Source organism: Heteronotia binoei, chromosome 5 (genome assembly GCF_032191835.1).
Source record: "Heteronotia binoei isolate CCM8104 ecotype False Entrance Well chromosome 5, APGP_CSIRO_Hbin_v1, whole genome shotgun sequence".
In the NCBI taxonomy this organism is placed as follows: domain Eukaryota; kingdom Metazoa; phylum Chordata; class Lepidosauria; order Squamata; family Gekkonidae; genus Heteronotia; species Heteronotia binoei.
Window position 1 is genome coordinate 22,604,340 of NC_083227.1, and position 17,276 is coordinate 22,621,615.

Sequence of the window (17,276 nt, forward strand, 5' to 3'; positions counted from 1 at the left end):
GGAGGGTGGGAAGGAAGGTGGGAGTACAAGGGGAGGTTGGTTGGGAGGAGACACTGCGCTGGAGCCTCGGTGAGGCCCCCCGCTGGCATCGGCACGCCACCTCTTGCCCACCGTGCCCTACACCGCTGGAGGAGGACAGGCGCAGCGGCGTGAAGGGACAGCTGGGGGGCACTGGGCTGATTTGGCCCCTTACTGCATGTTTGACACCCCTGTTATATAACAGCCAGAAGGCCATATTGCTCCTGCTGCTGCTGTACGTTTTGCAGGACTGCTAGCCAGCAGGTGGATGGAAACAAAACCTCTCCCACCCCCATCTCCCTGACATTTCACATCGTGTCACACAGTTTACATTCATAGTATATTATAGGGGACAACAAAGAAGCGTGGCCAAGGGTTCGCCAGATTTTCAAAGCCATAAGAAACGTCTTAAGAAGGCTGAAAAAGACCAGGATGAAAAAGCCCTGCAAATGGCCGTCATTCTGCCCAAAAAGAACTGGGAAAGTGAGACCGGAAATGGCTCATTGAGCGAGGGGGAATTTTCCTGCCCATGCAAACCCTATATCCTTCCTACCTCCTGCTCTCCCACCCCATCTCCCTGACATTTCACATAGTGCCACACAATTTATATTCATAGTATATTATTATTTGCAGGTGCACAAGAAAGCATGACCCTTGCGGCTTTTGCAAAGAATAACAAAGTTCTTCAGGAGGAGAAGATTGACATCCCAGATTGACCCCGGACCATCTGCCTGCCCATCAGCTGTACTACCACTGAAATACAACCACGGAGACGGGACGTAGCTAGATGGACCGACAACTTGGCCCAGGAGAAGGCACCTTTTGTTGCTCTTTGCCGTACAGTCTATTTTCTAAAATAACATCAACAGGAAAATCCCCACAACAAAGGGCAAAAGTATGGTCCAGACATTAAATCACATAGCATAGAGTCTTCCCTGCAACATCTGGTTCAGCCATTAGTGGGTAACATTAACTTCTCTTTCAGAGGCCTTCCCATAAAGACCACGTGGCGCCAATATCGGCCTTGTCAGTCCCTCTCTTCCGTCACCTTTCTCCTTTGTCAACAACCGCCTGTCGTTTGAGATGGAGTCATTTAATACGTCAGCAAGTTGGATGGTTGAAGGCAGCAATCCGGATCTTACCCCGCCCCCTCCCCTGCGCCACGCTTGCCTGAGCCAAGCCTGCCGGGTCTGTTCTATTTTTCATTCGTGTTTTGGAACGATGTCACCAGTCTCTGTTAGGAAGGGGCGATGATCCGGCTGAGTACACAATGGGCCGTGTCATCCGAGGCCAGAGAAAAGGTGCTGGGTCTGTGTTCAGGGCCCACGTGAAGCACGGGAAGGGTCCAGCAATGCTGAGAGCTGCCGACTTTGCTGAGAGGCAGGGCGATATTAAGGGCATTGTGAAGGATATCATTCATGATCCTGGCTGAGGAGCCCCTCTTGCCAAGATCCATATAGGTTTAAGAAACGAACAGAATTGTTCATTGCAGCTGAGGGCATTCATACAGGACAGTTTGTGTACTGTGGCAAAAAGGCTCAGTTCATGTTGGCAATGTGCTACCTGTTGGCACTCTGCCAGGAGGCCCCATTGTCTGTTGTCTTGAAGAGAAGCCTGGTGATTGTGGCAAACTGGCTCGTGATTCTGGAAACTATGCCATAGTTGTCTCCCACAATCCTGAAACAAAAAAAAAACCAGGGTAAAATTGCCTTCTGGCTCCAAGCACAGCAAACAGAGCAGTTGTCGGTATTGTCGCTGGCAGTGGCCGTATTGACAAACCTATCTTGAAAGCTGGGTGAGCTTATCACAAACACAATGCCAAGAGAAACTGCTGGCCCCGTGTCTGTGGTGTGGGTATGAATCCTGTCGAACATCCCTTTGGTGATGCTAACCACCAATGCATTGGTAAGCCCTCAACCCTGAGGAGAGATGCTCCAGCTGGTCATAAAGTTGGTCTCATTGCAGCCTGTCGTGCAGGGAGACTATGGGGAACAAAGACTGTGCAGGAGAAGGAGAACTAAGGCCTTACATTCAGCATTCATAGAAAAATAAATGTTGTGAGAATGGTAAAAAAAAAAAAAAAAAAGAGGAAGTGGCTATGTTTTCGATACCAACTGGCTCGGACCGTGCAAAAAAATGTTGGCACCTTTGTCAGGGCACTGCAGTGCTGTTTGGATAATCATTGGCTTGCTTCTGTTCCCTGCAAGAGAGGCACGTAGGCACCTCAAATCAAGCCCAAGAATCCTCTTCCTGTCCCTTCCCTCCCTCACCCTCCATGTCCTCTCCTCTCCTCTCCTCTCCTCCCCTCCCCTCCCCTTAAACCTGTCCTTAAACCTGGGCAAAGGAGCCCACATATTGGTGTAATATCTTAGGAGAAGCAGAGTGGGCTGGTGGTCTGATTCCATAAAAAGAGCCAGCTTGGTGGCAGCCAATTGATCAAGGTGTGCCTCTCCTCTCAGGACTCCAGGCCAGCCTCCCGCCAGGAAGCCAGGGGAGAGCTGGAGGTTAACTGCAGGCAGAGCGCTACGAGGGGTTCATCCCCCACCCTGCGGCAGCCTGTGGAATGTGAGGTCTCCTCTTGAGCCCCTTACGTTTTCCAACATAATCTTGGAAGCTTTAGCACCCGATTGACCGCAGCTTCCATTTTGAAGTGTCACAGAGGCAGAAATGAATTGTGATGTGATGGCAGTTGCAGGAACTGAGCTTCTCGTGTCCCAAATCCACCCTGAAGCTCACTGGGGGGCTGTGAGCCAGTCCCCCTTCTAGGCATCCACTGAGGCTGTGATACAGAAGCTGGGTTGGAGCAAGCCAGGATATTTCAAGATCCCAGGTCAAAAAAAAAAAAACATACCTCAAAGTTTGGTTTGAGAATTGCGCTTTGTGACGGACCCCTATTAATGACCTCTGTTCAGGAAGGGTTTTCCCGTCACTTTCTCCAGGAATAGCAGAAAAGGCACTGGGGACAATAATTAGAAAATTAAAGAAAATAACAAAATTGATTGGAAATAGCCGGGTGGGAATAAGCAAATACTTTTTGGACATTCGGGTGAATATTGTTTTGGCACCGCACTCTCTTTGGCACTGCCCTCGAGATCTTCCCTGAGACACCTCCCGAGTGTCTCTCTCCCAGGAATCTTTTTTTCCCTTTTAACCACCACAACTGTCAAAACCCAACTCCCCCTTCAGAACTTTGTGGCCGTGTTCCAACCAATGGGAGAGCTAGGAAAAGAGCTGTCAATCATAGCCACTCTTTTCTCTCTGCGCCTCTTCAAACGATTCTGCCGTTTTGCAAAATCACCCTTTTGTTTTAGTCTGTCACAGTTTCTTCACTAGAACGCAAAAGAGACACTTTCCTGATGGACAAGCCGGACCATACACAGGGGTAAGGCCACATCAGGGGTCATGGAACCAAAGAGCTGGAGAGGTGGATGACAGCCATCTAGACTCATAGAATCCTAGAGTTGGAAGGGGCCTCCAGGGTCATCTAGTCCAACCCCCTGCACAATGCAGGAAACTCACAAATACCTCCCCCTAAATTCACAGGATCCTAATATGGCTTTGGACTTCCTGCATGGAATTGGGGGGTACAGCAATACTCCCTCTGAGCTGTGGAGTCTTGTGAGCAAAAATTCTACTTTGTGATCTACTGGCATTAAAATCGTGAGCTACTGCATGAATTAGTTTGCTATGGGGCCATTTTTCCTGAGCTAAGACAAAAATGTGTGAGCTGAAGGCTAAAAAACTATGATCTAGCCCTCACTAACTCAGCTCAAAGGAAACACTGGGGTGGAGTGTAGATTGCCTCTGAGATTCCTTCCAGGTCTAGGACTTTAAGCAAGCTGGGAAATGTAAGGGGTGGATGTGAATCCGTGTGTGTGTGTGTGTGTGAGAGAGAGAGAGAGAGAGAGAGAGAGAGAGAGAGAGAGAGAGAGAGAGAACATAAGAACATAAGAGAAGCCATGATGGATCAGGCCAATGGCCCATCCAGTCCAACATTCTGTGTCACACAGCGGCCAAATATATATATATATATATATATATATATACACACACACACACACACACATACTGTGGCTAATAGCCACCGATGGACCTCTGAGAGAGAGAGAGAGAGAGAGAATAACCATGTCTGTATATCTCTTCTCTCTCTATGTGCCACAAGTGCATAATGATATCTATTTGATTAACAGAATCATAGAGTTGGAAGGGGCCAAACAGGCCATCTCGTCCAACCCCCCCGCTCAATGTAGGATCAGCCTAGATTGTCCCTGACAAATGTTTGTCCAGCAGCTGCTTCAAGACTGCCAGTGAGGGGGAGCTCACCACCTCCCTAGATAGCTGATTCCCTGTTGAACAACTCTGACTGTAAAAACATTTTTCCTTCTACCCAGCTGTTACCATTCCACCCTTACCTTAAGTTCTGACCTCTGCTCCCAAGAGGAAGAGTTCCCTCTTCTTAGCATGTACTGATAAGGTGCTGAAACCAGGCAACGATATGTCGCCATTCTGTTTCCCTCTCTCAGTGTGTGTGGGGGAGAAGACTGTTTCTGCTTCCCCATGAAGAAAGCTTGAAGAGGTCAGGGCTCTTCAGCTTGGAGAAAAGATGATCGAGGGGCTGACACGATGATGATGAAGAAGACGACTGCAGATTTACACCCCACCCTTCTCTCTGAATCAGAGACTCAGAGCGGCTTACAATCTCCTACATCTTCTCCCCTTACAACAGGCACCCTGTGAGGTGGGTGGGGCTGAGAGGGCACTCACAGCAGCTGCCCTTTCAAGGACAACTCCTTAGGTTATGGCTAACCCAAGGCCAATCCAGCAGCTGCAAGTGGAGGAGTGGGGAATCAAACCTGGTTCTCCCAGATAAGAGTCCGTACACTTAACCACTACACCAAATTGGCATAATTTTGTAAGCGTGATAGAGGCTTACAAAATTATGCAGGGGACAGAGAAGGTAGAGGAAGATGTCCTTTTCTGCCTTTCTCCTACGGAGTTAGCATTGGTTACATTTTTATGTGCTTGTGGCAGCAACAATAAAACGATCTTTCACACGGCCAGAGACGACTGTCTGTTTCCCAGGGTCTGTTATCAGCAAGGGAGGATGGAGTCTTGCTGAGATGTCCTGGCCAGCCGGCTTCAAAGGGCACCTGCAGATGTTGGCCAGAGGCTATCTGCCACCCTTCAGTGATCACAGTTTGTTTGAAATGCATAGCGGTTTTGTTAGTGGCCTGGCTGAGAGCACATTGAGTTAGTATCTGGTTACAATATGGAGTCAGTTAGGCTAACAGCATATAGGAAAGTTACAAGTTCCGTGAAAGCAATAAAAACGACTGGTGCTTGCACAGGGGACTACCTTTACCACATCAGTACTCAGAGGGGAGACCACCAAGGAAGTCCAAGGTTGCTGCACAGAGGTGCAGACAATAGCTAAATACACCTGTTCATCTCTTCCCTAGAAAACCCTATGGGGTCACTGCCACCGATATCCCTGGGCCAGTGTTCCCTCTAAGCCAGGAGTCTCCAACCCCCAGTCCGTGGACCGGTCCTGGTCTGTGGCCTGTTAGCAACCAGGCCATGAGTTTATAATTATTTCATTATATATTACAATGTAGTAATATAATAATAATAAGACATTGGATTTATATCCTGCCCTCCACTCCGAATCTCAAAGCATCTTCTTTATCTTCCTCCCCCACAACAGACACCCTGTGAGGTAGGTGGGGCCGAGAGAGCTCTCCCAGAAGCTGCCCTTTCAAGGACAACTCTGCGAGAGTCATGGCTGACCCAAGGCCATTCGAGCAGCTGCAAGTGGAGAAGTGGGGAATCAAACCCAGGTCTCCCAGATAAGAGTCCACACACTTAACTACCACACTAAAATAAAGTGCACAATTGTATCATCTCAAAACCATTGCCCCCACCCCCCTGGTCCGTGGAAAAATCACCTTCCATAAAACTGGTCCCTGGTGCCAAAAAGGTTAGGGACCACTGCTCGAAGCTGAAGAATAAAGTAGGAGTCAAGTTGCACCTTTAAGACCAACAAAGTTTTATTCAGAATGTAAGCTTTCGTGTGCTCTAGTGTGAGCTAGCTCAGAGTTTTTAACCTCCAGATCACACATTTTTTTTTCTTAGCTCAGGAAAAATGGCCCCAGAGCAAACTAATTTATGATGTAGCTCTTCAGCCTGTACACCTTGGTGTTGGCTGTACGTAGGTTCTGGTTGGCACAGGATGCTAGACTGGATCTGATCCAACAGGGTTCTTCTGATGTTCTTATTTAACTGGAAAGAGAAAGGCCAGCAAAGTTCATATGGTACCTCAAACTCAGGCAAGAAGCACAATTGTCTTTGAAGGCTGAGAACAGAAGGAAACAATTGGTAGTTTTCATACTAACAGTGTTCCCTCTAAGCTGAGTTAGTGTGAGCTAGCTCACAGATTTTTAGCCTCCAGCTCACACATTTTTGTCTTAGCTCAGGAAGGATGACCCCAGTGCACTTGAATTGATGCAGCAGCTCACAGCTTTAATACCAGTAGCTCACAAAGTAGAATTTTTGCTCACAAGACTCTGCAGCTTAGAGGGAACATTGCTCGAAAACTCTGGGTTGGGGAATTCCTGGAGATTTTGGGGTGGATTCTGGGGAGGGTGGAGAAGAAGAGGAAGAAGACTGTAGATTTATACCCCATTCTTCTCTCTGAATTAGAGTCTCGGATTGGCTTACCATCTCCTATATCTTCTTCCCCCACAACAGACACCTTGTGAAGTAGGTGGGGCTGAGAGAGCTCTCCCAGAAGCTGCCCTTTCAAGGACAACTCTTGAGAGTGCTATGGCTGACCCAAGGCCATTCCAGCAGCTGCAAGTGGAGAGGTGGGGAATCAAACCCGGTTCTCCCAGATAAGAGTCCCTGCACTTAACCCCTACACCAAACAGGCTCTTGGAGGGGAGGGGGATCTGTGGGGTATAACGTATGTGTGTAAAATGTCATCAAGCTGCAGCTGATTTATGGCGCCCCCTGGTGGGGTTTTCAAGGCAAGAGACGTTCAGAGGTGGTTTGCCATTGCCTGCCTCTGCAAAGCGGCCCTGGATGTTCTTGATGGTCTCCCTTCCAACTACTGACCAGGCCTGATCCTGCTGATCTTGGAGGGCTATACTCCCATAGAACCCACCCTCCAAAGCAGCCATTTTCTCCAGGGGAAGGGATCTCTGTAGCCCGGAAATCCATTGTAATCCCGGGAGATCTCCAGACCCCAACTGGAGGCTGGGAACCCTAACAGAAGCCCACTGACTGGTCTCTTGATAAAGTATAATACAACTGTGTGAATCCTTCATAAATACTGATTTAGGCTAAGCCACAGCCAGGCTTCCAGGAATTAGTTTTCGGAGAAGGTCGAAATGGAGAGTGGGGCAATTGGATTCCGGCTATAAGTTTTCGTGTGTGCGTCATGCATACTTCTGCATGTCTCACAAACAAACAGCCTTCTAGGCTTTCAAAGGGGCGCCTTGCCTCGCAATAAAATAAAGGGGTTAAGTTCGCCGACTCCCAGTTTTCCTAGAGCAGCTCCAGCTACTTTGGGACGAGCCCAGAGATCACTTCCTGCCCCGCCTACCGTGGGAAAGTAGGGTTTAAATTTCCCAGGCGCTGCCGCGGGATCGGGAGTAATTGTCTTCCCTTTTCAGGAAGGGGGAAATCAGGTGAGGATTTAATTCAATGGTGGGAAGGGCGGCTTTGTTCTTTTCTGCATGCCTTTCACAAGTATTGGGCAGGCAGCAATTGCACTGATGGGGTCTCACTCCATCCTTGCTATGCCGAGGAAGCTGTGCCTGTTGGATTTCTGCCTGTTGTGGCTTTGAAAAGTACCGATCAGACCACGCAGGCCAATAGCCTGTTTCCTTCAGCAGCCAATCAAATGTCCTCCTAGCAAAGCAAAATCCTCGCCCAGTGTAAGATATCAGATGTCAGGTTATTTATTATTATGGCACATAACCAATAAAACAATTTAAGAAGCCGATCCATTCAAATCCGATGTGCAAAGCATTTAGGCATGGTTGTTACAGTAGCATAAAAATATTCAAAACGGGGAGCTTTACACATTTTTAAAATATTTGGGGAAAAGATAAAAAACGGTCAACTTCAAGGGTGTAAGATGTCTAATTCCAAGGTAGCTCATTCTCAGAAGCTAAGCAGAATTTGCCCTGGTGAGTATTAGGAAGTGAAACCACCAAAGAAGCCCTCCCACATCCCCAGTGGCTCACCTCATGCCCAGATAGCACTTTCCACCAACAGGCTGGTGATGTGGAACTTATGGCCATAGGACATAAGTGAATTGTTTATTTAATTTATTTGTACCCTGCCTTTCTTCCCAGTAAGACCCAAAGTGGTTTACATCATTCTCTTCTTCTTCACTTTGTCCCCACACCACAACAACCCTCTGAGGTAGGTTAGGCTGAGAGAGTGTGACTGCCCACCTAGCAGAGTTGCCATGGAACAAGTGGGGATTTGAACCCAGGCCTTCTGGATACTACTCTGACACTTTTAACCACTACATTACACAATTATGTGTTGTGTCATCCATCAGACTATCAACAGAGCTTTGAGAGAGGAAGAAAAAAAAATATCTCTAGGTCTGCTTTCTACTCCTTATGTGTCAATTTATAAACCTCTGTTGTGTTTTCCCTTAGTTGTCATTAAAAAACAACAACCAAGAAGCCACAAAGTTTTTGCCTCTCTGCCCTCCTTTAATAATTTTCTTCATTTATTTCCCGCCTTTATCCCCAGTAGCGACCCAAACTGGCTTATATTTGTCTCCTGAGAGAGGGAGAAAACATTCTCTCTAGGTCCACTTTCTACACCTTAAGTGCAATTTTATAAATTTCTATTATTATGTTTTTTCTTAGTTGTCATTAAAAGCAACAGAGAAGGCACAAACTCTTCAGCTCTCTATTCTTTATTTATTTTCTTCATTTATATCTTGTCTTTATCCAAACTGGCTTATAGTCATCTCCCGAGAGAGGGAGCAAAAATAATCTCTAGGTCTAGGGCCATTTTCTACACCCTATGTACAATTTTATAATCTTTTATGAAGTTCTTTCTTTGTTGTCATCTGCTTCCTTCTTCCTCTCTCTTGCTTCTTTCTGCATAACAGCTTGCTTTGCCAGGCTTGCTCAATCACACAGGAGCTACAAAGCAAAACCTCAATTTTCTGTATTGACTGAGGCTCCTCCCTTGGGGTGGAAAGGCTCTCTCAAACGCACAGCAGAGCTACTGAGCCAAGCCTCTCTTCCTTTGGCTGAGGCTCCTCTCTCTCCTGTTCTCCTGGGAAGAAAGGAAAGAGTCAGAGCTTTCTTTGCCCAGTTCCCTGAATCCCATGGGAGAGATATGAATAAAGCACTTTTAAGACCAACAAGTGCTGATGTTTTAAACATGTTTTAAGTTTTTTGGAGGAGAAATCTTTAATTGTGTTTGTCTGTGTCCTTTATAAAGTTTATATCTCTGCTACCTAATCTTAAATAGGTACACACACGGCCCAGCCCAACAAGGTCTCATTTATGTCAGATCCGGCCCTCATAACAAATGAGTTAAACAACCCTATTTTAGATCCTAGTCTGGCACTGTAACCACAATACAAAGCTGTCAGTCTTTTCCGTCCTTATGCCCAAACTCTGCCTTATGACTTGACTGCAAAGGGCTGCATGAGTTATTAATAACAAGCAATGAATAATTTAGACGGATATGGGCTGCTTGTATCCAGCTAGACAAATGTGTTGTTTACTTTATTGATCCTACAGAGATAAAGATAAGAAACTCAGAAGAGCTGGGTTAAGCCAATATTTATCATTTTTTAAAAAAACAACCCTTCCTATCCAGTACACAGCCAGTTTAAATAGTTCTCTGTCATAAAGTGCATAAAGTGCAATGATGGACTTAAAAGGTAATTAAATGCATCATTGGCGATTAGCCACAATTACTAAATGGAACCTCCATGTTCAGAGGCAAAATACCCTTTCGGTGCATCATGTGGGGTAAGCAATATGTGGAGGACTGTGGCTTTCATGACCTTATTTAATTGATTGAAATATTTCTCACCTATTTATATTTTGAATGTTTTCATGGTCGAAATGTTTTAATGCGGAGAAGTTTTAAAGTTTGCCACTTTGGAGACTGTGATATGAGTGGAAACTCAGCAAACAAAAGTGTTAAATTAATGATTAGTATTTGAAATTGGATAGTAGTCTGTCTCAAAATTCAGAGCCCTTTGACCTATGTAATCCCTTCTACTAATCACAAATATGTGTGGGTTTGTGATACTTTGCACATGTTCAGAGACCTTCTGGGCCTTATTAGCCACATTAAAGTCCAGATTGTTTCTAATTTTTGTTAGAAAAAAGCCATTTTCTGGTGATCATCATTGGGAACACTGATCTTCTCTTTCAGACCACTTGCATGCCTGGGTTCCGTGTGTCACCATAAAGAAATTGGTGGGATTATCTGATAATATCAGGTCCGGCCAGCTGTTGCCTGGAGAAGGAAATGGCCGCCGAGCAGCGTGATGTGCTGCCTTTGGGTCTCCAGATGGGAGCTGGGGTGCAGCCAGGGGTGAAAATGGAGACTCTAGACTCAGTGACCCTTGAAGGGGGAATTGGAAAAGGCCTTCATGCTGTGCACGCTGGGAACATTGGGGGATTCTGGGAAAGAAATGCACCAGACCCCGTAAAACGGGAGACTGCAAAGCCCTGGGAAGCCCAGCTGCAAGAATTCCTGAAGGCAATGGAGACCTCTCAGTCAGAGGGGAGGAATCCACACCAGCTGGGGCTGATAGTACGAGAGGCTCGGACCGTTCTGTCCCCTTTTGCTGAAACGTCTGACACCAGACAACGCTCGAGAGGACAGATCCTGACCCAAAAGCTTCTGGGTCTCAGCAGAGGAACCCAGATTGGGGACAACAGCCAAGAAGACTGTGGGAAAGTGAAGGAAGAAATCCTGGAGGATGACACCATCAGTGCAGAAGCACAATGCCAGCGCTTTCGGACATACCGCTACCAGGAGGCTGAAGGCCCACGAGAGGCTTGCGGGCGCCTCTGGGAACTTGGTCATCGGTGGCTGAAGCCAGAACGACACACAAAAGAGAGAATCTTGGAGCTAGTGATTCTGGAGCAATTCTTGACCGTCCTGCCCTTGAAAATGCAGAAGACTGTTAGGAAAGGCGGGCCGGAGACCTGTGCCCAAGCGGTGGCTCTGGCCGAGGATTTCCTGCGGAGATGTCCGCCTGAAGAGAGGCAGGAAGAGCAGGTGAGAATGTCTCATCCTTTCAGTCATGAGGGGCTCAGAGACAGGCCCGTATACTCGAATGAGAGGGGTGGAATCATAATGGGGGGCACACCACTTCAAGCTGCATTATTTTTGAATGTTTCCCCCATGTTTTGATATCATCCCGCAGCTCGAAAGGTAGCTTGTAGCCTAGTCCATATCTTCATGCGCTAGTTTTCTGTTAAGTGGGGAGCTTTTCTCCCTACGCAGGGTTTATTTAGTTTTGCTATCTAATATCTTTTTTGAACCTGATCTGTCTCCTTGGACATCAGTGCAGAATATGTCCTCCTCGCTTCCTCCATTGTCTCCTCACAGAGGTGTGTGAGGCTGAGAGTGATAGACCCAAAACGATTCCAGTCAGATGTCCTGTTCAAGGAGTCTACCTCCACCGCATCCCCAGCTCTTTGTGCTGCATGTGTCAGTTGAGCCTCTATTGTATATATAGGATTTGATCTGCCTCCTTTGGCCCACTGAAGAGGAAACAGGCCTTTTCAATAAAGTTTGTGGGGCATACTTCTATCTAGGGCACTGATGCTCGGTATTCTTGGTACTTGGGGGGCAACAGTGGGGTGGCTTCTGAAGTTCTGGCTCCCCTGGTGGCATCTCGGGGTTTTTGGCCACTGTGTGACACAGAGTTGGACTGGATGGGCCATTGGTTTGATCCAACATGGCTTCTCTTATGTTCTTAACTCAAACCCACTATCTGACAGAATGTATCAGAATCATGCAGATGTGTGTCTTTGCTGTGCTGTGGAGGTCACCTTCCCCTCTTTTTCAGGTGTCGAGGCCATTCAAGGATGGGGTGGCTGGTGTTCCTGAGGTGGAAGGGGCCCCTTCAAACCCCTGGCAGTGTCCGCTCTTCAGAGAAATAAAAAAGGAAGGTGACAGAGACACCACCTCTCTGGGTAAATGTTCTCTTGTTCTAACCATCTCAGCGGTGTTGTTTTTATTGTAACAGGTTACTTGCAACAACGGTTGGTGTTGTACAGAACAAAGTCTTTGATTGAGAGCTGGCAGGGCCTAACAGCCCACTGACCTATGAATTTGAAAGTCCCGCATTCAAATCTTGCCACTGTGGTGGATCCAGCTGTCCTCTAACTTGTGTTAGAGGCTCTCAAACTTGGGGGCAGGAGTGGTTTCGCCCACCTCCAGTCTGCCTTATGAGGTAAAGGGCACTTAATGGAAGGAAGCCTTCAAACCTGAGGAGATGAAAAGGTTGGGGAATGAATAAATAAGTTAATAAATGCCATTTGCTGAGTGGAGTGGTAAAATAGTAGTTTTCCCAGCATCCTTCAGCTGGCAGGTTGCTCTCAACCTCATGGGGTGAGTCCAGTCTCCTCCCCCACCCCCAACTGCTTTGTGAGGAGAACCGTACTATGGTACCCTACAGGATTGTTGTAATAGTTACTGCATGGCAGCAGAACTTGAAACGTTCGAAACACTTAAGATCAGCGGCAAAGGTTCAACTATATAACTAGTTTGACCTGTCAGTTTAACCCAACACCCCTCCTCGTGTTGCCACTATCATGTTACAGGGTTGAAAGTTTGCTTTCTCTTGGGGGGATTTTGTGCCCTGGCATATCCAAGTACTAGCCCACACTGCTTAGCTTCTGAGATCTGTAAAGATTGAGCTAGCCTGGGCCATCCAAGTTAGGGCAATGTTAAACAGAACCTCTCTATCGAGAGGCAGTCTACCTCTTAATTCCAGTTGCTGGAGTACAGCTGGCAAGAGGATGTTGCCGAAATTTTGAGAATCATCTCGTTTGAAGAACACAATGCTGGGAATCTATTTAATCATGCACACCACCACCTTTCACAGTGCCTTATCACCAGTCAAAGTGACTGGTTTCTGAAGAAATGTGAACACGCACATGAGAACTTATACCCAGATTTAAACTTTGTTGGTCTTGTAGGTGCCACTGGACTCAAACTTTGTTCAACACCTAAACCAGGGCTTTTTTTTTTTGAGCAGGAATGTACAGGAACGCAGTTCTGGCTGGCTTGGTGCCAGGGGGTGTGACCTAATATGCAAATGAGGCACTGAAGAGCTTTTCCCACAAAAAGCCACATGTGAAACAGTGGTGATGTCGGGGTGTGTGGCCTAATATGCAAATGAGTTTCCGCTGAGCTTTTTCCTACAACAAAAGCCCTGACCTAAACTAATTGGTAATATAAGCCTCAAGCTCAGATTTTTTTTTTTTAAAAGCAGGCTCAAAAACACAGTCTAAAATACGATGTTGTGCTACAAACAGCTGTCATAACTTCTTTGGAGGTTTTTAAACAGAGGCTAGGTGGCCATCTGACAGCAATACTGATTCTGTGAACTTGGCAGATCATGAGAAGGAGGGCAGGAAGGGTTGCACAGGCGCTTTGTTCTTATGGCCCTTTCTTGCATGCCGAGGGGAAATGCTGATCGCCACTTTGGAGTCAGGAAGCAATTTTTCTCCAGGCCATTTTGGCCAGGGGCCCTGAAGGTTGAGGCTGGGTGAGTGGGCGTCAACATGGCAGATGCGGTTCAATGTGGCCAAGTGCAAAGTAATGCACATTGGGGCCAAGAATCCCAGCTGCAAATACAAGTTGATGGGGTGTGAACTGGCAGAGACTGACCAAGAGAGAGATCTTGGGGTCATGATAGATAACTCACGGAAAGTGTCAAGACAGTGTGCGATTGCAATAAAAAAGGCCAACGCCATGCTGGGAATTATTAGGAAGGGAATTGAAAACAAATCAGCCAGTATCATAATGCCCCTGTATAAATCGATGGTGCGTTCTCATTTGGAGTACTGTGTGCAGTTCTGGTCGCCGCACCTCAAAAAGGATATTATAGCATTGGAGAAAGTCCAGAAAAGGGCAACTAGAATGATTAAAGGGCTGGAGCACTTTCCCTATGAAGAAAGGTGGAAACGCTTGGGACTCTTTAGCTTGGAGAAACGTCGACTGCGGGGTGACATGATAGAGGTTTACAAGATTATGCATGGGATGGAGAAAGTAGAGAAAGAAGTACTTTTCTCCCTTTCTCACAATACAAGAACTCGTGGGCATTCGATGAAATTGCTGAGCAGACAGGTTAAAACGGATAAAAGGAAGTACTTCTTCACCCAAAGGGTGATTAACATGTGGAATTCACTGCCACAGGAGGTGGTGGTGGCCACAAGCATGGACAAGAGGGGTTTAGATAAAAATATGGAGCAGAGGTCCTTCAGTGGCTATTAGCCACAGTGTGTGTGTCTATATATATATAAATTTTTTTTGGGCACTGTGTGACACAGAGTGTTGTACTAGATGGGCCATTGGCCTGATCCAACATGGCTTCTCTTATGTTCTTAAGGGTTTTTTTGCTATTTTCTGGGCATGAAGCAGGGGTCACTGGGTATGTGTGGGGGGCAGGTATTTGTGAATTTCCAGCATTGTGCAGGGGGTTGTACTAGATGACCCTGGAGGTTGCTTCCAACTCTATGATTCTGTGATTAGACGAAGTGTAAAACAGGAGATTTTTGGTAAGCTTCTAGCTGTGTGATGAAAGAGGGATGTTTCATATAACTTCTGGCAGTCCATTCCAAAGAATATTGGCAGAGCAAACAAGGTGTATGCTGTAGAAACCTGCTGAACTGAATGTAGCATGGTGTAGGAGTTAAGAATGGGGGACTCAGTTCAGTTCAGTTTATTATTACAGTCATTGACCAGAACGTTTTAGTCATCTAGAACAACCTTAAAAATACCTTATAAAAAGTCTCGCAAAGAATCTGCATGTTAAAATTTGATGACTTGAGGGTTATAACGGTAAAAAAAGAATTTAAAAGATTATTATTTAACCCTTTAAACCATTTTTAAAAGTCACTTTAAAATTTGTTAAAAGATTTACAGTTTGGCCTATTTGTCTCGCTTTTTGCATTCTTTATAAACCTGGGAACAGAACCTAGCCACCTGTCTTGTTGTTTGGTGGTTCCTATCTGACAAAAGATAATCTAATTTGAGTCTGTTTGATCTGCCAGGGAACCTTTCCAACAGCGGGCTAATAATTTCCCTTCAGCTCGCCGTATGAAAAGAACAATTAAAAAATACATGCTCCAGATAATCTATTCCAGGCTGGGAACAGGAACAGAGCCTAAGTGCATAAGGAGTCCCTTTATACTCCCCTCTACTACCATAGATGGCAGGGACATGCTCCTAGCTAAAGTAAAGGCCCTTCTAGTGTTGTGAAAATGGGGGACTCTAATCTGGAGTCTTGGGCTTGATTCTTCACTCCTCCTCCACATGAATCCTGCTGGGTGACCTTGAGCCAGTCCCTGTTCTCTCCAAACTCTCTCGGCCTCACTTACCTCACATGGTGCCTGTTGTGGGAAGAGGAAGGGAAAGGCAATTGTAAGCTACTTTGAGACTCTTTAAGGCAGAGAAAAACAGGGTAGAAAACCTAGTCTTCAACTTGATGGACCTTTGGCTTGATCCAGTAGTCTTTTTTCTTTTGCTAAAATTCCGATTACGGTTCTGTGTTTTATTCCAGTGGGAGATGGGCAGGCGCAGAATCAACCCCCAAATCTGCAGAAACTGGAACCACGGTGGGTGTTTTCAAGACGAGCCGGACAAAGCATTCCCTGGTCCGATCGAGGAGACATTTCTGCAAACCGAGAGGAAACGTACCCCGAGAAGGAGGGGGACAAGTTCATTAATTCTCAGGGCAGGTACGTGGAACTCGACGGCAATGTGGTCCAGCTAACGATCCCTCTGGGAGAGGGGCAGAAGATGGGGAACGAGAGGGAGAAGGCGTGCGCTCACTGCGGGAAGGACTTCCAGCTGAAATGCAACCTTCAAGCCCACGAGAGGACCCACACGGGAGAGAAACCATACAAGTGCTCTGTTTGCGGGAAGGGTTTCAGCACGAGAGCCTACCTGGTCACTCACGAGAGGATCCACACGGGGGAGAAGCCCTACCAGTGCTCTGACTGCGGGAAGAGCTTCTGCGACAACTCTAACCTGATTGTGCACAAGAGGACTCACACGGGGGAGAGGCCGTACAAATGCACTGACTGTGGGAAAAGCTTCCGGGAACGGCCGGTCCTCATCAGGCACCAGAGGATCCACACGGGCGAGAAGCCATACAAGTGCAGGGACTGCGGGAAGAGCTTTAGCCAGAGCTCAGGCCTCCTGGTGCACGAGAGGACTCACACGCGAGAGAAACCATACACGTGCACCGATTGCGGGAAGAGCTTCGGGGGCAATTCGAACCTGCGGGTGCACATGAGAATCCACACGGGAGAGAAGCCCTACAAATGCTTGGACTGCGGGAAGATCTTCAGAGACCGGTCACTTCTGCTTCGGCACCAGACCACCCACCAAGAAGGAAAGAGCTAAACACAGATTGTGGCGTTGTCCAGATGGGTAGGGTCCTTCGGCACTACTTAGAAACCTGAGAACACCTGGAAATGGGAACTTCAACCCCTTGGATGGTTGAGACCCCACCCAGATGACCAGTCGGATAAAAAAAAAGGACAAATTATTGCATGTACAAATTTGCTTGCTCCTTCCTGATTCCAGTGGCATTTGGAGTGGGTGGGTAGGGATGCGTCTAGTACCATCCAAGGAATGTGTTTATTTATGCTTGCACAATGTAGGCGGTAGGATATAAACCTTTAGTCCATATATATATATATATATATATATATATATATTACCATGGGGGAGAAGTTGGGTTGAGTTCAGTTTTGCTTAGTCTTTAGCGATTCTGCATATGGAGAGTTGATCTCAACATTTGCTCTAGATAATTATGGAGAGCTCCTAGCTCAGCGGTTCGATTTTTGTCCTCTCCCATCAGGAGGGATCTCAGGGTGCAGTGCTGTGACAGTGATCTTTACCTGACACCCTTGGGAAAGGGTCAAAAAGGTTGGGGACCCCTAGAATAGATAAAATTGGGCAGAGTGTATCAGAAGAAGATATTGGATTTATATCCTGCCCTACACTCT

The 17,276-nt window shown here is 46.7% G+C and overlaps 1 protein-coding gene and 1 pseudogene across 1 annotated transcript; both read left to right on the forward strand.

Moving 5' to 3' along the window:
- The first annotated feature begins 1,271 nt into the window (after positions 1–1,271).
- Positions 1,272–2,066, forward strand: LOC132571419 (large ribosomal subunit protein uL2-like; annotated as a pseudogene).
- Positions 2,067–7,666: 5,600 nt separating this feature from the next.
- Positions 7,667–16,826, forward strand: LOC132571185 (zinc finger and SCAN domain-containing protein 31-like). The gene is made up of 4 exons (XM_060237880.1): positions 7,667–7,706; positions 10,447–11,301; positions 12,098–12,224; positions 15,821–16,826. Exons 2-4 carry the CDS (start codon positions 10,543–10,545, stop codon positions 16,666–16,668), a joined length of 1,734 nt encoding a protein of 577 aa, XP_060093863.1. The 5' UTR covers positions 7,667–7,706; positions 10,447–10,542; the 3' UTR covers positions 16,669–16,826.
- The last annotated feature ends 450 nt before the right edge of the window (positions 16,827–17,276 follow it).

Excerpts from the sequence above, each read along its gene's own strand:
- LOC132571185 (XM_060237880.1), top strand. The coding sequence starts at position 10,543 with ATGGCCGCCGAGCAGCGTGATGTGCTGCCTTTGGGTCTCCAGATGGGA. Across the intron at positions 11,302-12,097 it reads AAGAGAGGCAGGAAGAGCAG|GTGTCGAGGCCATTCAAGGA; the intron begins GTGAGAATGTCT and ends CCTCTTTTTCAG. Across the intron at positions 12,225-15,820 it reads CAGAGACACCACCTCTCTGG|TGGGAGATGGGCAGGCGCAG; the intron begins GTAAATGTTCTC and ends GTTTTATTCCAG.